The sequence below is a fragment of the Neolamprologus brichardi genome, chromosome 2 (genome assembly GCF_056152115.1).
Source record: "Neolamprologus brichardi isolate AB-2024 chromosome 2, ASM5615211v1, whole genome shotgun sequence".
Lineage (NCBI taxonomy): Eukaryota > Metazoa > Chordata > Actinopteri > Cichliformes > Cichlidae > Neolamprologus > Neolamprologus brichardi.
This window is the reverse complement of record NC_142105.1, coordinates 8,945,493-8,972,998: the sequence shown is the minus strand read 5'-3', so window position 1 is coordinate 8,972,998 and position 27,506 is coordinate 8,945,493. Positions and strand designations below refer to the sequence as shown.

The 27,506-nt window shown below is 44.4% G+C and overlaps 1 protein-coding gene across 3 annotated transcripts in view; it reads left to right on the top strand.

The window, feature by feature from the left end:
- The first annotated feature begins 1,248 nt into the window (after positions 1–1,248).
- Positions 1,249–27,506, top strand: part of LOC102775638 (transcription factor COE3) — a 143,095-nt gene continuing 116,837 nt past the window's right edge. Inside the window, exons 1-5 of one of the 3 annotated variants that reach the window (XM_006797614.3) lie at positions 1,249–1,410; positions 2,850–3,008; positions 19,888–20,044; positions 22,750–22,813; positions 25,397–25,452. In XM_006797614.3, the coding sequence (XP_006797677.1) occupies positions 2,875–3,008; positions 19,888–20,044; positions 22,750–22,813; positions 25,397–25,452 (411 nt within the window). In that variant the 5' untranslated portion in view covers positions 1,249–1,410; positions 2,850–2,874. Of the gene's footprint in view, positions 1,411–2,232; positions 3,009–19,887; positions 20,045–22,749; positions 22,814–25,396; positions 25,453–27,506 lie in introns of those variants that run through there. The other 2 variants (XM_006797615.3, XM_035910662.2) reach the window with 2 other exon arrangements.

The following is a 27,506-nucleotide window of genomic DNA, read 5'->3' as shown; positions in this document are numbered from 1 at the left end:
TTAAAGTTCAGGTCATTTTCAAAGGTTCTGGAAGATCCAGCAAACAGTCCTGCTTCTGAGAAGACACCAATGGAAGGAGGTAATGACCTCCTTCCATTGGTGCACGCTCTTGGAGTTGTTAGATGAAGTTGGAAGAAATTCTAGCACGTGCGTTTTCCAGGATGTTTTCTTGAAGATGTTCTGAAATTCCAGGCAGGTCCAGGTTAATGTGAAGCAGTTTATTGGAGTGTTTCGACAATTGTGATGGTTTGAGGATGTTTGGGTGGTTATTAAAGTTTATCAGGGGGTGTAGATGACAGTTTATCAGATGTGAAGGCTTTGAACAGTTGTCATTGTGTTTAAAAAAATAATTATAGAAGATATTGAGAAATTTTGTTTTCATATTCCAGGATATGCTGGAATTCAGGGTCAGCTCACTGGATTTTTTCAGGCAGTTCTGCGAGGGACATTTAGGTGATTTTTAAAGATTTGGGGATTTCTGTGTGGGAGAGAGGAGTTTAACTACTGGAGTATTTAAGGGAGGTCCTTGTCGTCTGGCGCTTTTTCTTAGAGGCTGGCGGCTCTTGATCTGTAGTTAATCGGCCTTTATGAGTCCCTGGAATGTTTCAGGTTTTCCAGGAAGGTTTCTTTAGCATATGCTGCAACTACAGGTGGGCGAGGTGCACCTGAAGCAGCTCCTGATGCAGTTTTAGATCCTTGTTTGGATTTTAAGGGATGTCAGGTTTTAAAGATTTCCTAAGGGTCGTGGGGATTTCAGCATCATATTTAAGGATTTCAAGGATTCCTTGAAAAGACTTCAGATTTGAGGGGCTGTTTTATTTGGCAGCAGGCTTCATTACCTTCAAGTAATATTAAAGAATCAAAAGCACCATCAAAATAAAACAAATTTACATTAAATGAAATTAATACTGAAAATTAAAAAACAGCTTTCATCCCTCACAACCTGTAAAAATGATTCTCAGAGTGGAAAAAAATAAATTACATTTATTATAGCGCCAATTTCATTAATAAACCTGAATTTTTATTTAACATAAGGTTACCACGTAAGGCACATAATTACAGGCTACATATTAAAGCAGTAAAATAATATTTATAATGAATATTTTCGCGAGCCTGTTGCCGTCTGGTTTCTAATCCGGCCCGTCTTCATCACCCTCCTCTTCATCGCCAACATGTTTGCAGCGTCTCATTGACTTTTTCTCTCCCTTCACAGAAGTATTTTTCCAGGCTTTCCAGACGTTTCTGTTTCCCTGGAGGGAGGCAGCGGGCTAAAGGAGGATAAATATTTAATCAGCGCTGCTCTGGAGTTTTTGCTTAATTAGAGGAATTCTGCTCCTGCCACGAAAACCAACAGAGATGACTGCTGCAGACGTCAGATCAGGCAAAACAGCGAGAGACGAGCTGAAAACGGTTATTACGGTTACCGTTATCATTATTATCACTGTTATTATTATCATTATTATTATCACTGTCGCCGGAGGAGGCGTGACGGGTCTTGGAGGTGCTTCTCTCTTTGACTTTGAAATCAAACACACATTTTAAAGCGGTGTGAAATAAAACAGCTTATTAGCGGTTTCCCTCCGGGTGTGTGTATATGTGTGTGAGAGAGAAAGAGTGCGTGTGTGTGAGATAGAAAGAGAGTGTGTGTGTGTGCGTGCGTGCGTGCGTGTGTCTGTGTGACACAGAGAGAGAAAGAGTGCGTGTGTGTTTTTGAGCCCCATATATCCGTGCGTAAAAAGCGCACTTTGTTGTGGTATTTGCGTGCCGCCGTGTCGGTGAGGCTGCACGCGGGATGACAGAGGAGATTACTCCGCGTGGGGCCCGTTAATCCCGCGGGTTGGCGGCTTGTGATCAGGTTCGGGGTGAAACGCGGAGCGCGCGCGGGCCCGGAAGGTTCGGATGAAGCCGCGGCCTCGGTGCGAGGGCCGGAAGTGACGGCAGCAAGTGTGAGACGAGTGTCACGTACCGGTGTACCTGCGTGGCCCGCTCTGGTCTCGCGCTGGTGTTGCTTTGATTTTTTTTACTTCTTCAAACTTCAATTTTCGCAGCGCGCGCGGCCCAACACGCGGAAACCCTTATTTGGCGCGCGCTTTGCAAAACAATGACGCAACACGAGCTTTCAGCCAATGAGCAGCCAGAGGCGCGACCAGTATTCAAACGAGCGGCCCATATTTGGTATCGGCCCCGCCCCCCCAGCTTCGCGTCGGTCCCCCGGGAGCTCCGGAGCCCCGGACCCCGGGAGAAGGAGCTCTCCGCCGGGACGGAGGAGCCATAAAGAGCCGGGGAGGGAGGGGATGAGATTCCTCGCTGCCCAATCCCCCTGCTCCCCCGGGAGCAGCAGCCTTCCTCGGCCCGGCCCTCCCTCTTGTTTGCTAATCATTTCATTTTACTCCTTTTTGAAGCGCTCGCCTGTTTTTTTATCCCACTTTTCATTTTTCCACAATCCGCGGCTGCTCGCCTCCCTCTGATCCCGGCTCTGCCGCTCCGTTATCGCGGCGTCAGGCTGATTCTCCGCCGCCTCCTCTGAGATGCTCTCCCCGCTCTCCGCTCCTCTCTCCGACCGCCTTTAACTTCACACGGGCGCAGCTTTAAAGCCCGGACTGCTGCGAGCCGGGGCTGGGATCTAAAACAACCCCGGAGACACCCACAGGGATCCGGGGCTCTTCTCTGGATCAGGACCCGGTACTTTGGGGAAGCTCGCTCGCTCGTGTGTCCCCCCACCCCCACCCCTCCTCCTCCCCTCCTTCCTCCTCTTTTCTCCACCTTAATCCAGGTGGTCCTTTGGCTTTTTGAGTGGCTGGTACAGGGAGGATTATTCTTCTTCTTCTTCTTTCGTGTTTCTGGTGAAGACAAAGCTCCCAGAAGGACACTTTGATGTTCTCCATCCAGGACAGCCTCCCCCGGGGGGCCCTAACCATGAAGGAGGAGCCGCTCCCCACCGGCATGACCCCGGTCCGCTCGTGGATGCAGGGCGCGGGGATTTTGGACGCCAACACAGCGGCACAGAGGTAAAAATCCCACAAAAGCACGCGGGCGACTTTTCGTGAGTGTGCCAGTGAGTGAGTGAGCGTGACAGTCTGGTAGTCCAGGTGAAGGTGGCAGTTTGCATCTTGCAGGATCTGAAAAGTGTCGCGCGCGGGGGGCAAAAAGAAAAAGGCAAAGTTAAACCAGCGCGAGGACGAGCCCCACGCGCTCCGCTCCTCTAAAACTTCAGAACGATAAAAATCCGGTTTGTAAAGTTTGACTTTGAGGTTCAGTGTGAGGTTCAGAGTGAGTCCGAGAGGCTCGGAGAATAAAAATGATAAAAGGCGGAAGCCTCCAAAATAATCAAACCTGTGGGAGCGCGAGGCGCTAAGCGCCTGGGCGCAGCTCCTCTCTGCCGAGGTCGGCTCCAGCGGCCGCCCGCCGTCTGCGCTCCACAAACCTCAGCGTGAAATACCGTCCACGGCTCCCACGCCGCGGACCGGAATACACGGTGCGCACACAGAGCGCGAAGAGGCTCGAAGCCGCTGCCCCGAGAACAGCTCAGAGAATAATTCTCACGATCACAGCAAACCATTAAAACCCAGAATTAATTTATTAATAATCCCGAATTACAGAAAGTTAACCCCGCGTGAAGGAAAATAACCCCGCGTGAAAGTGGGTCACAGGTTAAAGGAAGCCGAAAGCAGAAAGTCTTCATTTAAAATCACTTTGAAACGATTTTTGTGTTTTTACTATTTTTTTATTTTCAGGTTAAATTAATTTCAAACTGCAGCTTTAATTTAACAACAAAAACACTCATTCAGCTTTTAATTAAAATCTCGCTCTTACATTTTTTATACTGACAGTTTTTACATTTAGGTTTTTTTCACTAGAAACTCCACATTTTTATTTTTTTTCTACTGATTAAAACGCGACGCAGAATCTGAGAGTTTAAACTGCTTAAAGCATCTCCGGCTGAAATCTGACCGCCTCACTCAGATAAATCAATGCGCGCTTTTCTGCTTCAGGTTTAAATCACCTGAACACGAAGAGAGGAAAAAAAACCCATCAGCAGTCTGAAGAAGCTCCACAGAAACCGCATCCGTCCACGGCGTGGGATGGCCTCTGACTCCCTGTAAACTTTAAAACATCTCCTCCTGAATTTGTTCTGTGTTTTAAATCCGTCCGAGCTCCTCACCTGCACACATCATCACTAACATTATTTTCTCAGCTCATCAAAACGCGTCAGTAAAAACATAAACACATGGGCTGAAGCATATTTGTAGTTTATAAATCCAAAATCTTCAGTTCAATTTTAGATTTATTAATAAAATACCAATTTTAGCTTTAAAATAAGGAAGAATGAGATCTGAAGACTAAAGTGTGTGAAACCTTAGGCACGTGTGTCTGCACAATAAATACATTTTGCATACCTAATTTTGCACAAAGTGAAGAGCTAAGCAGATATTTATGACAGATTTTTTTCAGGCCAAAATACAGATAAAAAAATATGTATAAAATAAAATAATTTGCCCTAAGCTGCAGAGGAGGGAGATCTCTGCACTTAATGCATCCAGAGACATCAGATTAAAAAAAGAAGTATTGCTGCACACAAAACTCCAAACTGCAGATTTTTAAAATAAAATCACTATTGCTGGAGAAAAGCTGAATTTTATTCCTGTTTCTGGCTGAATTTAAACTAAGAGCAACTCTTTGTGTTTTGCATTTTACACTCTGAGGACTTTGAGGCAAACGCTCCTCACGGATGCTTAAACTCTCCTGCACATTAACGCTGATCCCGAGCGTCCGTCCTTCATCCGCACGTTGCTTTAATAACTGGATTCAGTGTTTTTGTAGCCTCGCCGTTTCCCGAGCAGGTGGATCTGAGCTCATTACACCGAGTTGCTTCTCTCTGCTCGCGTCCTTTAACTTTGTAAACATCCCACCAGCTGATCAGTTTAAGCTTTTACTGCCATCGTCTCGGCTTTAAATGTAGAAACTCGATTACACAGAGGAGAGGTCGCAGACTGCTTCTGCTGCTTTAAAGCAAATCTGGAATGACTGAAGCTGCACATTTGTAATCTTAAAGCAGCATTTAGAAGTGGAAGCAAATCGACTCAGATGTCTACAGCGTGGGAAAGTTCCCACACTTATTGTGCACACGTTAATCACTGCTTTCTTTCTGTGGATAATATTTAAACGTCATTCAGCAAAAGCTTGAAAGTGACAAAAGCCGGAACGATGAGGAGGAAAGAAAAGAGGGAGAAACCTCAGAGGGATCCTCTTCCAGGACGGACAGATGTGCAGGAGATGCTGTGTGTGCAGCGCAGACAGATGGACAAAGAGTCGAGTTTCAGAAAGAAGAGGCAGAGCGGAATAAAGCATGTCACACCTGAGATGATTCAGATAATCTAACATGAACGAGGGTTTGTGTAATTCTGATGAGGGAGGTTAAATTCACTGCAGTTTGAGGGATTTTTAAATGTCAGGAACAAGACGAGTGATTGCAGGCACTCCAGCTCCTTCAGCCTCTCACAGTGGAAAGCAGTCAGCAATAAAACAATAAAAAATGATGATCTGAGGGTAATTTTCCCCAATAAAAAACTCACTAATTGTCCATCACCCGTGCACGCGTAGCTAAAGCTGCACGTGCTCAAAGGACACGGGGAAGAAATGTGGCTGAGCTTCAGCGGGTCTGAGATGTTTTCTAACGTGACAGGAAACAGCGCCGCTGAAGCTCAGAGACACACGACCACACCAAGACTTAAACACGACGAGCCAGTCAAAGCTCAAACAGCTGCATCTTTACTCCCGACAGAAATCAGCTTTAGACGCTTGGCGGGAGGATTTTTATCCACACGTGATAATCTGATCACATCGAGAGGGGTTTCTGTATAAGACATGGATAAAAAAACACAAACGCAGACGAGCTAAACTGCACGTCTGCGTTAAAATCATTAAAACAGTCCAAACCTGACTGAAACATTTGTAAATGTCAAACAGAGTCCTCTCAGCATCGTCTAACCCTCAACGACGAATATTCTCGTTAGCAAACATTTTATGCATTTAGATTTAGACCTTTATCGTAACAATTACATCTTTAAAATATGATTCTTTATTTGATCATCGCGTGTCAGATGTCAAACCTGAGGAAACAAACAGCAGGTTTGGGGTGTAAATACGTCAAAAACACTCGTTTGTCTCAAAACGCTCAGATTTCTGTCAAATCTCACACGGAGTTTGTTAAATTTTGGGTCTGAAATTGTTTTCTGAGCGTTCCTAGGGAAACTTCCAGCGCCAATAAAAAGCTTTAAATTATATATAGACATTTATGATAATCATAAATCACTGAAAGGAGGGTTATCAGACAAAAAAAAAGAAAAAACACAGATGACGAAGAAACGTCAGAAGGGCGATGAGTGTTGGTGAAATAATAATGCGCAGCACATGAAGTTCTAATGTGAAGAAAAACACGAAAACACACCAGTGAAGGTTTCACCTGCATGGACGTGGCCTCCAGGCTCGCTATCAGAGCCACAGTGGCTGCACGTGAAGTTTCATTTGAGGCTAAAGGAGACGTGTGTGATCCCAGCAGTAACAGCAGAGTGATGCAGTGCGAGTTCAGCTGAAAACAAATGAGGTCAAACTTTAATTTTACTCTCGCGTTTTAACGGTTTCTCGGCACATTTATATTTTTGTGTATTCAAAAAGAGAGAGCAGAAAGAGCTTCGGGTCGACTTGTGTTTTCATGTGTGTTGTTTTAATAAAAGCAAAGTTGCTCGACGGCGCTGCAGACGTTGGGTTTTTTTATTAGTGCAAAGACGTGCAGATGTGAGGGGGGTGAAGCCTTTTTTCTGCTTTTACATTAGGAACCTAAATCATCAGCACAGGTTCAAAGCTGATCTCCGTTAAGTACAAACCTCAAGGGGACAAATAAGTACCTCGTGTTAAGGTTCAACAGCAGCACCTCAGAGGGAACGAACCCGGCGAGGAGCCGTTTAACGTGATTATTTTTAAAGTAAATCAAAGACGACTCGCTGCATTTAAATGTGAGTGTATCTGGAGCTGGTTTAAAGTTAAAAACGGGACTTAAATAGACTGCTGGACGTCAAGTTTACATCAGTTTCACTCTGACTCTCAGTAACTCGTGTTTATGTTGTATTTACGTTGATGTGAACGTTATTCATGAAGGTCAAATAGAAAACAAGCAGCTTACGTTCGACTGGAAGAAAGAACGTCGTCTTTACTGGATAGAAAAGAGAAGTGGTTCAGCTTAGCTGTATATCTCAGACCGAGTCTATTTATTTATTTCTTTAACTCCTCGTTTCCTCTGCTGTGCATCCACGCACGCTGAAATCTCACTGAGGTTTCTGTGGGTTTAAACCTCCTGTGGAAAAAGTGTGACACGCAGAAATGAGCTGCTTGACTCACGAATGAGATGTTTTAATTTTCCCAGACTGAAACCTGGACACGTGTGCATTAAACAGACATATTTTCATCCATAAGGACAACACGGTGCTATTACATGTAAAGCAGTTAACCCTTTAAACAGCAGCCAGTCGTTTATGTAATAATAACGATAAGAGTTACAATGTGGTTTCTTTGTGAGGCATTTATCAAACTACTGTTCTAATCTCACCTTTGTTTAAGTAGATAAAAATAATCCAAGTTCTGCAGAAATAAAATAAAAAGTCAGGTTTAAAGACAGAAGAAAAAATGCAGGCATGAAAATAAGCTCGTGTGTAGAAGGCGGGGTGAAAAATCTGCAAAGGAGGTGATTCAATACACAATAAAACCTTAAAACGAGCGGGACACGGTGCAGTCCCACCGCCTCACAATGCAAACTTACAAACAGCACATTAACTCACGTTTGGAGCTTTCTCTGAAATATTCAGCTGAAGTGATGCAGCGTAGTTGGAAGTGATCTGAGAGGGGTCAGAGGTCAGCTGGAAGTTTACCCAGCATCGTTTTGTAGATAAAAATACACCAGCGCTGTTTCCCAAAAACCCAAGAATGCAGTGAGTTAGAGGCGCATGTCATCATGGCGGCAGCACCGACGAGACAAAGAGAATAAACTTTGTTTCACACAAGAAAACACAAAAACTTTATCGATGAGCTGTTCCATTAGAAGTTCAGTGAACACCGTTTTAGTTTAAATTTACTGAAAGCAAAGCGCGAAAAACACAAAGTGTATGGATCGCATGCAGTGAGGGTTACGAACAGTGTAATTAGATTACATTTGCTTTCATTAGTTCTTTAAAATGAGGCAACTTTAACGCTGTAAACTCATAAAAAGTGTTTCTTCTATCACAAACGCACAAATATGACCAGCGAGCATCCGCGTTCCTCTGGTTTGATTTTTAAAAAACTGAAACGCGGCAGACAGATTTTATTTTCTCGCTACTGAACGTCCAAAATGTTTGGAGATTTTTAACGATGGAAAATAATATAATAAGAATAATATCAACCATCATGCCAGAGCTTCAGAATAAAGCTCCGAATTCATGTTTTATTTTGAAGCCAGCCCAAAGTTTTCTTTATGTGAGGATGCGTCCTGTGAGCTGATGTGGTCAGGCTTATCATGCAGGGATGTGATTGGACGCGTGAAGCACAGACACATGATGTCACTGCGTCCACATGCAGTCCTGTTATTGATCGCTTATTGGGACCTGATCGGGCTGAAATCAGGTCTTTCTCTGATTCAACAGCTGATCTCTAACTTTTCAAACGTCCTGCTTACCGGGCTGATCGATTTAACCTTCCAGTGACACGATCTCAACTTCAGTTTGAAAGGTTTAGGGGATGCGTTCTGATGTTTAATCTTTTTCTTCTTTTGCTTTCAGCATAAATCCTGAGATGTTATTGTTCTCAGATCAGTGAGAGAAACTTTCACATGACTGGAAACTAAAAAAGCTCTTCGTTCGAGGTAGTCTGCAGTGTTTGGTTGTTTTTGTAAGAAGATGTTTAGAAGCGCCGAGAGTTTTGAAAGTGTGGAGCTGCAAATCTGAATCAGTGAGTCAATCAGCTCCTGATCTGATCACTGAACAGCTGTAAGGTGTTTGATGTCGTGGATTAGAAAAAAAAGAGGTTTGTGGTGCTTTCTATTGATTAAAAGGCAGAAAGCAATCACACGTTTCATCCTGCAGTGTATTTGTGTATTTAGATGTCTAATCAATACCTGCTGATCTGCGGCAGCCACAAGGGAAGGTTACGAACTGTTCATCCTGGAGACAGGAGTTCATGCTTTTATTTTGGAATTCTGTTTCCAGCTTTTACACCTTTTTAATTCTGATGTTTAGAGGAAGGAAGCACACGTTCACATGATGTTTGGCTCCTGCTGTACGAGCGGGAGCAGGGAGGGAGGGAGGGAGCTGGCCTCCTGCTGAGGAGGAGGAGGAACAAACAGTGAAGAAGAGCCCGACTGTTGTACGGGCTCATCTGGAGAGATTTTATCGTGTTTCAGAATAGACGCCTTCCTGTTTTCACACTATATTTACTTCCAAACAGACCTCCTTTGCCATCATCTTAGAAACACGCCTGGTGAGCAGGTGATGAAACAGTGTGTGTGTGTGTGTGTCTATATGACAGAAGTGTTCACAGATGAACTCCTGACCATAGTCTCACAGCAGTCCGTCATTTCTAACCATCCACTTTCGTGCTCCATCATCCAGCTCAGGAGATTGTCCCAAAGATGGGGCACGCTCCGGACAGGTCTGATTTATCACAGGGCTGATTAACGTTCAGGTACACCAGGAAATTTATATTTTCTGCTTTTAAAGCAAACAAATCTGCATATTTCAGGCTTATTTTAGCACCAGACACTGATTTTTATAAAGTGTAGAAGTGTTTTTGGGATCTGTACTGTCTGTAGTAAATCTCCCACAGACTGAACCCCGTGTTGTTTCAGTCTTATTCCGTCTGCTGTCTGATGCAGGATCACCGTCACAGTTCAACACATCTGAGCTTTAAACTTTAAGTCTGGGAGGAAAACCATTTTTTAAAGAGGTTTCCATCCAGGGCGACTCATCAGTTTAGGTTTGAGCGTTCCTGCCAATAAATAACAAGGAAGAATGTGCAAAAAAAATCATCGTTATGCTACGATGATTTTTTTTTTAAAAATGTTATGATTTCACAGTTTGGTAGGACAGCTATCACAGGAAAGACTGAAAAACTCGACCCAAATCTTTGAGTCTCGTCCAAATCTTAACCTCAGTTATTTGGCAGATCTGCTGTTTCTTAAACAAACTTTGGGAAGTTTCTAATGAGCGACGACTTTTAAACGGTCATTTCTAGAAACTCTGTAGAAGCTGTAACGATGAGGGGGAGATTTTTCTCACGCTGTTGGCAGGTGCGTGTTTATAATGTGTGTGTGTTGGAGCTTCAGGTGAACAGATTTCCCTCGACCCTCCCTGAGAGGAGGAAACGGGAAGAAAAAAGAGCGAGCAGAGTGAGCGATCCCGTCCTCCACGCCCCGTCTCCGTCCTCTGGGGCGATCAGGGCGAGTGGAGGGGGAGGCGGGTGGCGGGTGAATAAACGTCGACATGGGGATTTCCCTCTTTGGCGTCATCCGTCATCAGTTCAATCATGGAGCGTTTGGTGTTCTGCTCGGCGGTCCCCCGTGGTGGGCGGATTGGTACTCGGAGACGGGCTGTGGCGTCTGGCAGTGATGGATTCTCGCGCTGAGAGACTCTTTTATCAGAGAGTCGTAACTCTCAGCGGCGGCCGCGGATGATGGAGAGGTCGGCCGAGGCCTGCGCTCGCTCACCTTTTTCTCTGTAACGCTTTACTCTCTGAGTCTGGCGAGAAAAAATGCATTTCCTCCTCCTTCTCCTCACTTACGTTAAACTCTGAGCACCTTAAAAAACAGCCGCCGCTGTCTGTAAATCCTGCCCAGCACGCCGTCCTCCTGGAAGTGCAGTGGTGGAAACAAACGCCGACACTCTGCTGAATGTCAGCCGCCACGGGCAGCTCGGCTAATCACGGGAGGCGAGAAAGACAGGAAAAAAAAGCTGCAAACAATTAACCCGAGAGGAGCAGGTGACCACGCTAATGGGCTCGGCCTTTGTGTGTGTGTGACAGGGTAAAGGATGTGTTTGGGAGGAAACAGCTGACTTCAGGAAACGTGCAGCTGTGTTAGCTCAGCTCTCATCCATCCTCAGCAGGGGAGGTAAAATATTAAAGCATCACAAGAAGACGTCTCTCTTCATAAACCCAAAGCCAAACTGAACTCTTGGAAGCGGGTTCTTGACCACAAAAGCTCAGATTTACAGAGCCCCGAAGGCACCGCGCAGACCAGAGTCGATGAATAAATGAACCGTTTCTTTCCCCCAGAGGAACTGGAGGAATGCACCTGAACGCAGCACGCATGACATGGTCCAGAGAGCAGTTAAATCTACATGTGGACCTAAAAGTTCTGATTTTCAGACCAAAGAACCTGAAATGATGAAATATCTGCACATCTCATACTTCACTGTATTTGGAGCCGATTTATGAGCGGGTCTCATAACCCGACTGGTGCTTGGCTTTGTACGAACCCGCGCACTTCCAGGTTATAGAATTAAGTTTTACTCTCTGAAAGATCCAAACGGCCAAAATGTAAATTGTCTGATAACTCAGAAATCAACAGTTTTGCATTTTTCTTATTTAAAAACTGGAACCCTGAACACACCAGTGAGGACAAACATGAAAGGTTTTGTTTAAATCGATTACTTTCGGGGTTCAAAATTTCAAGTTTATCTGTTTTTTCTTTCTGTTAGTTTTCCATACATACGTGAATGAAACTGGAATAATTACACCAAAGTTCAGACAAAGTTTTTAAGCAGTTTGTTTAACAAATCTGAAATAACCTATTTCATACAATGTGCACACAAATATCCTTTTGTTGTCATTTGTGAATTGCCTTAAAATGATAAATAGAGGAGCTCCTGGTAATCAGATTACATTGGTCAACCAGGAATACTTGAATGTGTAGCACCAGCTGGATTAACAGATGATGCTTTTATCCACCAAACACCATTTAAAAAAAGAGCTGTTTAACTTTTCGTGTAACACTCTCAGTGCGCGTGTGTGTGTTGGTTTGACGTTGTAAGGTAAATGTTAATGATTTGGTTGTCGACCGGTTGGTGATTTTAATCCTGTTTGTGTTTTTTCTTTTTACTCGTGCTAATCGAAGGTGAAACTGCAGAACAAACAGCTGCAGGTCGGATTTTGACGTCCGTGAAATCTCGTCTGCTTTTACACTTAGATGCATTTTCACACATTGAACACCTCACAGAATGCACTAATTAGCACGCATACTCCTCTCACACACACACACACTTGGTCAGAAGTGTGTGTGCAGAAGCCCCTCAGCTTAAAGACTAATTTGTTGGTAATTGCAGCATGACAGGAGCAGCCATTCCAGCATCGAGCCACCGTTTCCCCGAGCCAGTCGCCCTAATTAGGAATGACACACACTATTAAGGTGCATAAATGGAAATCAGTCAGCGGGCGTTTCCTCCCTGACGGCGCCCGCCACCGCCGTCGAACCAACAGCAGACCGTCGCTGCACCAGAAACCACCCACAGTGCATTTCTCACGCCGTCATCATTCTTAAACTGAGAGGAAGAGTAGGTGGAGTTCACGTTCAGTAATCTGATTACTTTTAAATTATCATTACTCTGTGCAAAGTATAAAAAAACAAGTTGCACAATTGATGTAAAATAGGTGGTTTTTACCATGGAGTTTGGTGGTGGAGCTGAGATCGATGAATATCTGTCCAGCTTTGTCAAAGTTACACAAACTCACAAAGTTGCACGGGTGGCTCAACTCGCAGTGATTTATTTTAGTGTGTTGTTAAATTCTCGCTCTTTGCTGTACCCTCACCGTACGCTCCACAGCGACGCTCCACAGCGACGCTCCACAGCTAGGACAGCAGCTCACTGACTCCGTGTGCTCCTTCAGAGCTTTGCTCCAGCAGATGGGCTGAAACTGTATTTAGCGTGTGCAGACTGCATTTTATAGACAGTCTAACAACGTAGGTAACATTAGAGCAACACAAAACTTGCACATGCATGTATTCCAATTATTCAGTCGTGCAGATTGTGGGAATTTTCTGGGATAAACGGCAAAACAGGAGGCGGCCCGGAGATGGTTTTAAAATACAGGAGAAACACAGGAAGTATGGGAGTGCTGGCAGGTCTGCAGATTTCTGTTTTATGAATCGGAGCTTCAGATGTGTGAAACGATGAATTTCCTCTTGGTGCTGAGACGTAACATAGCTGCTCCGATAAACGAGAAATGTAAACTTAGTTATAAAATCTAAAGTTAAAATATTTAATATCTACATGCACGGGACTGTGTGGTCACAATATATCATTTGAAGTGTCGTACTGATCTGAGTGTTTTGACACTGTTTGCTTTCCATACATACCTGTGTTTACTCAGAATAATTAAACCCGAGGATCGGGAGGGGAGGCGGCGTTTGAAGATATGCTCTCAGCGCAGAGCTCGCTTTGCTCTGATGCTTTCAAACGGAATTTTTGTCCACACGAAGACGGACACGTGCGATCGCGCTCAGGCGACCTGCTGGCCATCTCCTCGCCGCTTTTCAGCCTCGACTCATTAGTTCATATTACACGGCTAATAAGAGCTAACCGAACAGGTGTGTGTGTCTGTGTGTGTGAGAGAAACAAAACACACACGTCTGATTGGGTAAATGTATTCATGGGTAATTGTGCAACCTGCATAAATCAGCACACACACACACGCACACACACACAGAGCAGTGCACAGGAACAATATGTGCATATTTTAACAAGCCGAACTCAATATCCACAGCAATTAGAGAGGAGCTGCTGCGTGTGTGTGTGTTTCTGCTAATTACATTCATTCTGGGTGGCTGCACAGGATGAGATTTCTGTATGTTCAACAGTAACGTGCTGAAAGAAGAAGGTAACCAAACAATCTGTTTTCTGACCTCACACCTCTGAAGATGCACCTCACCTGCCCGTTTGAGGAGGCCGTCGCCGCGTCGTTGTTAAAACCTCACGTGTGTGTGTGTGGGGGTGTGTGTTTGCGTCCCTTCCTGCTGTTTGACAGCAGACCGTGCTCCTGGTAAAAGCAGAACCCTTGAATTGAAAACGAGCTCATCAGGATAAAATGATGTGTCTGTGATAAGTGTAGATTTGTGTAGTGAGATTACCTGAATGATGATTCAGCTGGCTGCTGTCGATGCTACCTGTAACAGCTCCCCTCTACATGTTACCGATGAGCGCGTCCTCGGGTTCCCATCAGCCTCGGCTGCTCTCCGTTTTTACCTGTGATCAGCTAATGTGCTAAACAGGAAGTAGGAGCCGGGTCGCAGTTTGGATTCAGAGCTGACAGAAGTTACTGCTGCTCCTGCTGTGATGAGATTACCGTTCAGTGTGTGTGTGTGTGTGTGTGTCCTGTCAGGGTGTGTTTGCTGTGAGTTTGTTTCCAACTGAATCAGATTTAAACATCCACCGTTTATTTGATTAACATGCTGGCAGCCAGACAGACTGTGTGCATGTGTGCGTGCGCGCTGTATGGCTCATTAGGCCCGTGTGATGTGTGTGTGTGTGTGTATTTATATGTAAGCGTGTGAGGCAGCAGGCCACACTGGTTAAAGACTCAAACAGCGGTCACACTCCATCTCCTGTTTGATTAATGTCATGGTGTGTGTGTGTATGTGAGATTTATTTTCCAGCTTGTGGAGGATTCGCAGTACCCGGTCTGATCATGAAAGCGTGGCTCTGAGGGGCCCGGTGGTCCTGCATCCAGAGCTATGTTTAAACAAATACACAAAAGACTCAGGAAGACAAAACAAGCAGAAGGACACAAAGTGTGTGTAAAGAGAAAGAAAACCTGTACAAAAAGTGCAAAATAAAAAGAAGCAGATATAAAATTACTGAAGGACACACACACCCACAGCCAGGGTGTGTGTGACGGCTGCATGTCAGGTGTAAATGTGCCTCATGGTGGCAGCACAGTTTGTGTCTCCTGCTCACTTTAAGGTTGATTTATTCTGCTTTTCCTTCTTTATATATATGTCGTATATCTCCAGTTCCAGGGTGGATGTTCAGATTAGGCATGGTGACAGATTCAGAAGTCATAGAGCGGTCAGACTAAACACACCATCTCTAATATGGTCATCTCAGGCACAGAAGCCCTGCCTACCTGATCTTCAAATCTTGTGTTTATGAGGAGCTAAAAAATGATCAATGGCACAAGTGCCAAAACTGCAGTTCCTCTAACGTCCACCAGAGGCTCCAGCAGTGAGTCAGTCCCCACAGACTCCCATGTTAAAGTTTTACAGCGGAGATAAACATGTTTACAACCTGATACACAAACTGTCTGGTCTCTACGGTGAGAATTTAAACTCACCTGTTTAAATGGTATGATGGCTTAAAATGTGCGTTATTAGGAGCATGGCCTCTTAGACTGACGGGTGGATAGTGACACAGGTAGCTGTAGCTGCTAGCTGTCTGCTAGCTTCACCTGAACTGGAACTCTGGACCGGGCTCTTACTGCATCTGACCAATGGCTGCTGTAAGGCTACTGTACTAAAAGGGCGATTAGCATGTACCTGAGTCTGTGAATCTCCCATATCATCTGTGGAAAAGTTATAACTTCATGGTGGCAGCTCAAACTTTAGCTCTGTGGCTTTAAAATGAAACTAGTCAGTTGGGTCACAGGTTGAGCTTTTATATAAATTCTGCATTAGAGTCAAATATAAGATTAATAAGGACAGTTCGGTATTTAACATAATTACCTGTAAATGAAAGGAGGCGACTGAATTTGAAAGGAAATTGTGCAGATTTGCAGAAGTTTGGATGAGAGGCGAGTTTCGGCGGTGCTTGAATCCCGGAGAAGGGGAGACGGAGGTTTAACTCAGCCACCGTGAGCGTGGATATGAACTGACTGCTCCCTGCACCGGCTGTCTTGCTCAGTAATTGTTTGCAGAGCGCTCAACACGACTCCTGCTGACCTTTAATTTCAGACTTTGCAGTGGAAACGTGCAGATCGGCGGCCCTCATTTGCCTCGTCGTGTTTGTTCTGTGTGTGTGTGTGTGTATTTATTTATTTTTCTCCTCTCTGCCTGTTGGCGTGTGATTTACACTCCGGGCATGTTCGAGCGAGCCGTGTGCCATCGATACTGTTTTTATTACACCTTGTGCCAAGTGCTAACAGCCGGATACGGGCGGCGCTGACGAGTGGATGCAGCCGCAATTAGCATAATTGAAATAATAATGCTAACGAGCTTTCTGAGTGGAGGCAGAGCAGAGAGGAGAGGGTGGCGATCGGCTGCGTGGACGGGCCGCTGCAGATCATTGTGCGTAATTGGGATAATGGGCTGGTTTAGTGGTGGAAGCGATGCTTTTGATGGCGTTCGGGATGAAACAGGTGCCAAATTCACCGAGCCGCTTGTCTCGGTGTTTGTTTGCTTTAAAATCCACATTTATGTCAGCTTCACGGCGACATTAAACACCAGCAGGTCTGCAGGCTTTGGGTTTTATGACTCCAAAAATGTGCTTTTATTTAAGTTATATCTGAGAAAAGTGTGCAAACGCCCCAACGACTAAAGTGTGACAGTGATTCAGACATCCCAAACCGATGCCCTCCTGCTCTGCAGTGTCTTTGCACACTTTGAAAATCAGATTAGACTCAACGTGGCTGATCCGGGCCTCATCTTGGTGCTTGATCGCACAGGACGCCTGTGTTCAGAAACGGACTCGATATCAGGCTCTGTTTTAATGTTGTGGCTCATCAGTGTATGTTTGATGAACTTCTGGGGTTCATCCAGGTCCAGATCAAGGAACGTGTTGCTGTGAGAGGGGCAAACGTTTCAGATGTAACTCCATAAAATATCACAAACTGATCCAGATCCAAGAGTGGAGGAAATCTCTACCCTTATTCTATCAGATTTTCAGAGATCACAGCAACCAGGAGACAGAAAAATGAACTATTGACATTAAACCCATTAACACCAAAGGCTTCAAAGGTGCTTTTACTGAGAGTTTAGCAAACCTTTGAATTCGGCCCTTTGCCTTGTTGGCTGCTGGTCTGTTGGAGACTCTGTCCCTCAGTGATTGTTGCAGTTTGACTGTTTGTGAGCACGATTACTCTAAAAGCTTTGGACAGGTTTGCATGGGAATGACTTGGAGCTGCTGCTCCATGCTGAAAGGAAATATCGGAAGTAGTTAGGGAAGGAGGCCCTGGGACAGACCCAAGACTTGCTGGAGGGATCATTTCTTCCCAATCCGGTACCAACAGATCGCTGCCCCTCCTGTGCCTGGTTTTGTTACAGTTTTCTTCCTGTTAATAGGAAGTTTTTACTTCCCACTGTCGCCAAGTGCTGCTCAAAGCGGGTCGTTTGATATTTGGGGTCTTTACCTTATAATACAAAGCGCCTTGAGGTGACTGTTATGGTGATTCGGTGCCTTATAAATAAAATTGAAGTGAATTTAATTTATTCTCTCCTGGCTGGGAAAGCCTGCTGGGGAAAGAGGGTTTGGGTATCTGTGCTTTGGCTTCTGCCTCCATGACCTGGAGACCAGACTTCACAAGTGAATGTCCACTGAAATACAAGCAATCAGTACTATTATCAGGAACTTGGGGTCCAGGAAATTAAATCAGACTCAGTTTTCTCCATCTTCATGTGAAAAATGACAGATAATCGGTTTTGTTTACTGACTCGTATCAAACACGGAGCATGTTTGTGTGCTTTCGATGCTGTTTTATTGTTGAAGGATTTATTTTTTTCGCTGTGTTTCCAGCGTATCTCCTGTCAGGTGTATGAAAATAGAAACATGGATAAAAACAGATGCTTGTGGAGTTTTTTCCTTCTCTCGGGATCTCATTGAAAATATCTGTCGGTGAACGTGTTGAAGACTTGCTCGCTGTGATTCCTCTCGGTGTTATTTTTACTTTAACACTGTTGTGTTTTCTGACACTCAGCTGCTCTTATTCCCACCGAGCCCCCCTTAAAACCTGACCGACACACACCTGAGCTGCTCCTCCTCCTCCTGGAGTTTCTCTGCAGACTCTTCACTCGGCCAAACGCTGCGAGTTGGAGGAATTAGCTTTCAACAAACTGGCCTACAAATGAGGCATTAAGCATTGGTAATGGGGGTGCAGAAAGGTCACGGCTGTATTAATCTGCCATCTGGGGAATACACCCGTGAGCCGGGAAGCTCGGAGACCGAGAGAGAGCACGGGCGAGCTTCCAAAAACAAACCCTGAGCATGAATAAATATTTATCTGTGCCCCGGCGATCATATTGATCATAAAGCGTTTTAGGAAACAAAACGAGCAGGAAAATGAGATTGATGTAAAAATATTCAGCTGCTGTTTGGAGCGTCTCCCCCTCGGACACATCGCACTTCTGTGGGCTGAGAGCAGAGGTCTCTTCCTGCAGGAGCATCGATTTTATTTCAGGATCAACAAGGATTTTTTTTCCATACCAAAATAAAATCAGCCGCTGACACTGTTGATGTTTTTGCAGCTTTCACACTCAGTTAAAGGCTTCCTCAGATTCTGGAGGTTGGAAATCAAAAGCAGGGTGACCTCTGACCCCCAGCTGGTGGTTGTTTACACTATGATAATCAGCATTAGAAGCAATACTCTCGGTAATGATTTCATTTCTGCCTCCCTTTTTATTGAAACGTAACAAAAAAATAATTTAACATAAAAATTTGTTTGTTCTTTTGTTCTTTAGAGTTTCATTTGCTGCCTTTAAACTCATTTATTTAACCTCTTCCTGCAGCAGCAGTTTATCATGTGACTTTGCATCTCTTTATTTAATGTTAATGAAAGCAGAGGAGATGCCACATCCCAATATCTGTAAAAGCAAAGATTAATTATAACCTTGTGAAAGCCAGAAAACTCACATCACCCTATTTTTTTATTTATGTGTCCAGGTTTATTTGTAAAACCTTCTAAATCTAAATAATAAAACGGCAACGCATACCACAGCGTCTGTGATTGGTCCGCTTTGTGGTAACGTTGCGTGTATGACACTGTGTGATGATCAGCACAGACATGGTCGCTGATGTCGTATCAGGCGTGTCGTTCTTAGTCAAAGCGTCTCCTGCGTTGGATTAATGTTTTTTGTTTTCCCCCAAAAACTCCTGAGTGATCGTTCTCGCTGTCTTTCACAGCGACTAATCTAAACCACGCAGCAGCACATTAGTGACTAACCTCACGCTGATCGTGTCTCGTGTTTTCTTGGCTTTAGTTTGGTCCATTTTTGGCATCTTCTTCCTGCCATATGATGGCGTTTGTCCCTGACCAATAGTTTAACCGTCATCCTTCGTCTTCACTGTGCTAATGTGTTCATATTACACTAACTATAGCTCTGTAGCTAGCCACCAGGTTTCTCACCATTAACCATCACTGCTGTACATTTTAGTTCTTTAGAAATACTTTGGACAGATTACGGTATATCGTCATACATTGAAGCTAGCTAGCTAACTCCTTACTAACCTCCAACTGCTAAGTTGACATGACATAGGGCATGGTAGTAAATACATGAGACCGGTTACCTTGACACCCGGATCTTGGATTGTCCACTAGTGACAAACCGCCACCTTCAAAGGGAAGCACCTTAGTCATTCTGATTACAGAAGAAAGAACCAGTGGTAAACCATTAATGTTGTTTTCAGTAACTGAAGCCACTTGCCCAATGTTCACACATGATATGTCCACTCTGAAGATTTGGAATTAATTTCATTTAATTCTTCTGTTGTTGAGCTTTTATTAATTCCAAGTCGAAAATGATCATCTCACTTTTAAGGTGCCCACCACAGCAACACGGGCCTATAAATCAATATAAATCAATTCACTGTGCTCCGTGTGCGAGTTCCAGATTAGTGTGTGTGATCCTGTTGAGTTGGAAGGTAACGTTTTCTTTCTCTATTTCAGTGGGGTTGGTTTAGCCCGAGCTCACTTTGAGAAGCAGCCTCCATCCAACTTGAGGAAGTCCAACTTCTTCCACTTCGTGCTGGCGCTGTACGACCGTCAGGGTCAGCCAGTGGAGATCGAGAGGACTTCCTACGTGGACTTTGTGGAGAAAGACAAGGTGAAAAGATTTTTTATTTCTTCAAGAATCTTCTTCAGATTTTAGGTGTTTTTTAAAAAAAAGGACAGGAAAAGAAGAGGTCAGGTTTTTAGGCTTAAAATTCTAAAATAGCAGGAAAAGATCTAATTTGTAGGAAATGTTCCTACCTTTCATACATCAGAGGCCCATGTCAGGTAATGTCCCCTTAATTCTTAATCTTAAACAAAGCTCTTATGGAGAAAAAACGAAGGAAGAGAACAAAGGATGAAAAGAAATCTAACAGGACTACAAAATAAAGCAGGAAACATGTTAATGATTAACAGTAAATAACAACAGCCCAGTGCATGTGGTCAGAGCAAGACTTACAGGGAACGATTTTAAAGTAGAAGTAACACAGAAAGCGGTCCAGAGGTTTATTATTTGGCGCAAACTCCAATTTTGAATCAGGTATTGTTTTATGTTTTATTTTGAAGGTTTAACTCTGAAAACTGCCATGGTACTTTTTTGTAGTCAGAAGTGACCATGTTTGGAGGAGAGGGTAGAGCTAAGTTAGCAGCTAAGGCTAGCTAGCTTAGTTAGCAAGCTTCATTCATAGCTTCACACTCAGAAACAGATACCTGCTAATCAGTATCATCCAGATAAAATCGTACAATTTCTCTAAAACTGGAACTCAGACTTCTTGGACAGTCTGTTAGTACAGTTAAACGCACAGCATCATTTAAAGTTCGACATTTTAACATGCGAGTCCGTGGAGACTGGCTTTCTGCGGAAGCCTCTAGAGCAGCCAGCGGTCCCCAACCCCCGGGCCTCGGACCGGTAGCGGTCTGTGAGTCGTTTGGTACCGGGCCGCGAGAGTTGAGGCTCAGGTGTGAAATGTATGGTTTTCAGGGTTTTTATCGGTTTTCAGCGTTATTTTGTTAACGTTTTTATCGTTAACTCGGTTTTCCTGGGTCTTTTCACATGTGTTATGAATAAATCTTATTTTTTTCGGTACCGGTACTAGTTTTATTTTGTTGTATTTATCTGCGACACCTTAAAGGCCGGTTCGTGAAAATATTGTCGAGCATAAACCGGTCCGTGGCGCAAAAAAGGTTGGGGACCGCTGCTCTAGAGGACACTAGGGGAACTGCATCTTTTGACATTTGCGTTAGCTTTATTTTTTGATTTTGAACATTTAAATTACACCCATTGAGCTGATGATCCAAATCTGTGATGCCCTGTCAGCTGGATACAGAAAACCTCAGTTTTGATGTGACTGTTGGGTTTAATGAGCCCCAGTAACAACAATGAAATCCTGGTTATGTGGAACTTCATCTGTAAGACGGGTCCCATGTTGAAAGAGAATGTTTTGGCAATTAAAATGAAGTGTAAATGTCCAAAAATACACAAGTTTGGATCTGTTGTTGACAATATACAGAAAGTACATGAGAATCGCTTCCGCTGCTAATAACACTGGTGATAATCATAATAACATCCCGACAGGTTTGTGGGTGTTTGTTCTTTGATCGGCTGCCAGCTGGCACCATATTCTCCTCTCTACCCACTCGCTCACCTCACCTCTGCTTTGACCTCGAGTCTCTCGCCCTGATACCCCCCCCCCCCCCCCCCCCCCCGCCCCCCCCAACACAAACACACTGGGACTGAGCCAACACTCCCGGGCACAGTTGGCACCGAGCGGCCGACCAACACAGGCTGAAAGGAGGGAGAGCGAGGAGAGGAGGCAGGATAAAAAAGGGGAGTAAAGGTTGAAAGAGAGAAGAGAAGAAAAAGATGGGAGGAAAGGTCAAGACAGAAAGAAAAGGAGAAAAGAGGCGGATGGATGGAGAATAAAGGATGTTTTTAACTACAGAGTCTGAGGCACAGATTACCTGACAGTTAAATGCATGTTTAGGCATAATTAGAAATAAAACCCTAAACTTTTCCTTCACACAGGTAAGAAAGTGATCAGAGAGCTGCGGAAGTCAGGTATGGCATCACCTGCCCTGCCGACGAGACCCCCAAAACATTTCCGAGTAAATTTCAAAATAAAAGCTTAAACTCAAATCTGTTATTTTCCTTATAAAACAGTGATGCTTGGATGCAGATGATGGGTGTGAAATGCATTCTGGGACGTGTCCTGATAACACAGAGCATGAACGTCTTCTAATCTGACAGCTTTGTGTTCGTTTCAGAGGAGCATAGGGATCAGGGTTCAGAGAGGTCAAAGGTTACAGGGAGTGTCATTCAGCTGCTAACTTAAATTAATTTCAGTTTATTGTTTTTTGTGTGTTATTGTTTGGTTTTGATTTGCTTGGAGTCTTTTGCTTTTAGTATTTGGTGTGTTGCACTTGACCAAGTGTGTAAACACCTTTAACTGAGAGATTCTGGTTAGACTGTGGTTTGGTGGTGGTGCAGACTCTTTTTTTTTTTTACTTTTACATTGCTCTTCCTTACTCTTTGACAGGAGCAGAAAACATGAATAGCAGGCTAATATGATACCTAACAGCTCTAATATTTGGGAAAAGGACCATGGGTCCTCTGGACCAGCCTTTGTTGACAACTTGTCATGTTTCACAGCTCGCTGAGCTCAGCAGAGGCGTCCTTTTAGTGGCTTTTACTTCAACACATCATCTTCATCATCTGCTTTTCTTAGGATTTCTAAATAACCTTTCTGTAATACTTTCTTACATGTCAAATGCACAGTCAGGATGGCGTTGTTTAACGTGTACTTTGTGTTTTTGTGATAGGAGTACAACGGCGAGAAGACCAACAATGGAATCCACTACAGGCTACAGCTCCTCTACAGCAACGGTGAGCTGAGTGTGTGAATATGCCACTGATCTGGAATCAGAGGTGGAAGTCTGTAAAAAGAAAAAAGGCTGAAAATGCTTTCTGTAAGCTGTAAACATCCTGTTAGAGAGTCATTTTTGAAGGTAGAAAAAGAAAAAAAATTACAACTTTTTCCTCACAGATTTACTGTCAGAGTCCGTTAGTCCGTTTGTAGCTCCTGACTCTGAACCAGGGCTTCTTCATTAGGACTGGTTTCCAGTTGCACTAAACCAGTTTGCAGAAAACTGCAGCGTCTCTTTGTTTCGGGTCCAGGTGTCTCTTGTGTTGGATGAGGCTCTGGGTTTTTGTCCTTTATTTTTCTGAACAGACAAAGTTTTTAAACCCTCTCGGTGTAACTGCAGCTCACAGGCTCCTGGTATCCCAGACTACTGATATCTATTCAGAATAGAATCGCTCTCAGGCCGACTCAGATTTCAGTGTGGACACTAAGTTTAGCATCAGGACTTCACAGTAACCCAAACCACACAGCAGACTAATTAATGACTCACTTCGTGTTTTGGATGGATCAGAGGTTCTTTGGCTGAAGTTTGGTCTATTTTGGCATTTTACGTCAGTGCTGTTTAGTTTTAAAACAAAAGTCTAAAGTTATATCAGAGTAATAGAGTTTAGTTTAAAGAAATCCTTCAGTCAGATTAGGTTGCACCATCTGTAGAAGGGACTAGCTAGCTAACTTCCCGTTAACGTCTAACTTTGCTAAACCTTGTACATCCCGTTTTTCAAAAAGCCACATATTGATCAGTTTATTGGAGCTGAAAGAATTTGGAGTTTGATTTTAGGATTGTTTGAAGCAGGAAAGAGTTAATGAAATTAGACTTCAGAGGCAGAGGGGATGGTTACAGAGGCGGTAGAGACAAAGACAAGAAGTAAAAAACAGCAGGGACAAATGGGTTTAATAAATCTCTCTTCTGATTCGTCGTTCTTTGTAAAATTTATGTAGGCAGAAGGCTGTCACGTACTTACAGTAAGCGTGACGGCGACAAAATTCAGTAGATCTAGTGCAAGTAAGACAATCATGTTGCAGAAAGAAGCGTCTGCCTTTCGCAGCATGCAAAAAAGCTACAACGAAAGCACTGATGATGCAATCTGAGGTCAAAGCATAATGGAAATAATGCCAATATTTTTGCTAATTCTCAATGTTCGTGATGAGTAATGAAGGCAGATGTGAAGCAGCCCGCTCTGCCAGCATGCTGCAGGTTGTTTAGGTCCAAGTCCAAAAACCCATCAATAATATGTTCCTTACGCTGGAGACGCATTTGCATGTGCTGTGCTCTTAAAGAATGACTGACAGCATGAAATTAAAGCCAAAGTGAGCCGTTTTTAAATGCTGCTGCTGCTGCAGGTCAGCCGAGTCTTTGTTCAGGCTGCATTTTAGATTTGCAGTATTGATTGATGAAGTCGAGTTAATGATCGCTCTTTCCCACAGGTGAAACTGTCTGTGTTGGTTTGCGGTTGAACTTTTCCTGGATGATTTAGAGTTCAGAATTAGCAGAGATGGAATTTATATTAAAGGTCACCTCACCGGAGTTAGAGTTTAACTCAGCTGTGCACTTTTAAGACTGCGAGGCTGGAAAAACTTTTTCATTATCAGCACGCGGAGCGGCGGACATCTGGAATATCTGAGCTCTGTTTTGTCCATCGGTTGGTGGTGGTGGTGGTGGTGTGGTGTGGTGTGGTGTGGGGGAAGTGGAGGGATCTTTTGCTGATTCAAAACACACAGCTCGCCTTTGTGCTGGCACGAGTCCAGAGCTGCAGGAGGAGGGCGGCCGTAATGCTCTCAGACCCCCGCAGAAACGCCAGATAAAGTGGGACATAAAAGAGCGTTTTCTTCCAAAGGGGGATAAATCACTCTAATATGAGTCGGCGTCGTCGGATTAGCATCTTACAGAGGTAATTGACCTCATCTGCAAGCGGGACGGATAGCCGCCATTTAGGCTGCAGACTGCTCAGCGCTCAGCCGCAGAGCGAGGAGTGAATCATGTCAATTAGAAAGCAGAGGAAGCTGCGAGCAAACGGCCCGCAAAGCAAGAAGTAGAGGGAAAAAAAGCTCAAACGCACAATACAATTAGAGCTGCTCCGCCGCTAACAGGTGTTCCCTGCAATTTACTTCCTCCACCCCATGTCGTGTTTGTGTCACATTTACGCCCGGATGCATGGCTAATAAAAGACAAGCAGCTCTGATTGATATTTAATTTGTCGGAGAATGAGGATTCCTTGTTATCCTTGAGGAAAAAGGCGGCGGGGGGGCCGGAGAAGGCGGCCTGGCCCATAAATAATAAACAGCTCTGGAGCAGCGCCGCTGTTTGTTTTTGCTGAGGGGTGTGAGCGACGCCGGGGCGAGACGACAAGAGCGCTAGAAAACACAAATACACAACCAGGACATGAATCGGAACAGAATTCATTTACAGCACGTTATCAGGAATCAGATCCTTTGTTGGGGGGCGGATTAGCATAAGAGGCTAACACGGGCATGTTGATGACAGTAATTTATATCTGAACTGTGTGTGTGTGTGTGTGTGCTCATGCTTCTCTCTGTGTGTTTTTCAGGCATCAGGACAGAACAGGATCTCTACGTCCGGCTCATAGACTCCATGACCAAACAGGTGAGGTAGCGCACGCACACCTGAGCTCTGATTCACTCATAGTGTTTACATCAGAGCGAGTTTGTTTTACACACCTTCACATGTCACAGCGGCGTGTTTTAAATGTCACACAGCGTGTTTCTGCACAACGACGTGCAGCCTCGAAACTGCCTGGATCGAGCCCCAAAGCCCAGATTAGTTTGACTGGAATAAATCACAACTTGGAAATATTTTAGTGGGCTTGAATAGTCTTACAAACATCAAGCAAACAGTTGCATTGGAGTTTTAGAGTCGCTCTATTTCCTGGTAGTTTACGGTGAGCAGAAGAAAGTCTCGTGAACACGACTCAAAATACAATTTTTCAGAGTCGTTTGATATTTTTCGGGAAACCATCTTAACCAATCAGAGCCTGTCTTCTGGCTGTTTCTAAATATTACCTATAGAAGGTTGGTAACCCCTTGTGTTGTCCTCGGTCCAAAAATGGTCCCTAGGTGAATGGCAGACAAGTATATGGGAATCCCGAGGACAACACAAGGTTATTAATATCTGTAGATTTTTGTACTGGTGGTGAAATTCATCCCAAATACAGTTTGAGTTGTATTTTTGAAGCTATGATGCAGATCCTATAGAGGTAAAACCCTTTGAGGGATTTCTGGATTGACTCCAATACTGAATACCTTAAACTTTGCCATTTTCTTGCAAGTCCTTCCCAAACTTTATGACTAATCTCGGTCAAAAATAGACAAACTAAATAAATCAGATAATATTGTCAGAGGTGGTAAAAAAAAAAAAAGAAGGTGAAAACATACATCAAATGAAAAAAGAATTAGTGGGCAAAGAACAAAGTTGAGTTGTCAGATTAAGAATACTGGAGTAGGTCAGACGAATGCGTTGGATCGTTGAATGTTCCATGGATCAGTCGAATGCCGACTGTCAAGATCAAATCAAATCTGTTCTCTCAGTGTGGAACACGATTGTTCTGATATGTCGCTGAGTTACTGTTAATAGGAATCATCCAGAACCATCGGAGCAGTCAGCACAACAACATGATTGGCTCTTATGTTTCCGGGTCAGGTTGCTCTTTGGTTCTTTTGTGGACGGGGGCGGGACGCCATCTTTGGCTATCCAGGCATCTCCTATAGATTTGTACTAAGGATTATTCATGTGTTGTGTGTCTGCCTGATAGTGTCCCCGAACGCGTAACAAACAAGACTTCTCTGCTGGTTTCAGGCACATAGTTCAAACCTACTGTAATCTTAAAGCGTTCCCCTAAAGTTAAAACTAAACTTTCCTGTCCTCCTCCGCCTCCTCCTTACTTTCTTAAACTCGAGCAGCACTGATGTGTTTTCCTTTCCACTCGATGTAGCTCGGGCTTCAGCTGACTCCACGTCCTCCCATCTTTCCGGTTTTCACTCACTCAGAAACCCCCGTGTGGGATTTGAACCTGTGAACGACCTCGCTGCCAACAAAAACCTCCAAATGTTTCCACATTCCTGTCAGCGCTGCCGGCTGACCTCCCTCCTCGTTCCTCCAGATCCTCCTGTTCCTCTCGTCGAGCGCTCTACCTCAGATGTTTGTCACTGTAAATATTAAAAGACATCCAAATGTGCTCGCTTCTCCTCCCAGCTTCAGCTTATTTATCCCCCGTCATATCACAACCCTCCCGGCTGCCGCGGCCCTGTCGGCATGTCACCGATCGATGTACCAAGCGGCTCCCCGACAAAGCGTCAGCCAAACCGATCAATAGGCCCTAATGTGGCGCAGCGGCGGCACACTGGAGACAATAATCCTGACACCTCCTCCTCCATGACACACACACACCTTCACCTCCCAGTACACGATACCCCATTGGTGGAGAGGCAGGCCTGACAGACAGGTCGGCTGGAGTCCCCATGGATCGATAAATCCCCGTCGAGGAGCTGTTAGCAGCCCCGCGTCCACGGGTTTGTCAGAGCGAGGAGGAGCTGCATTAATGCAGATTGGACCGTGCAGCGATGCAGCTGGCGCAGTAACTTCTGCACAGCGAGTCACATCATGCAACGAGGCCGAGGGGCTCACACACCGGGAGACCCCCG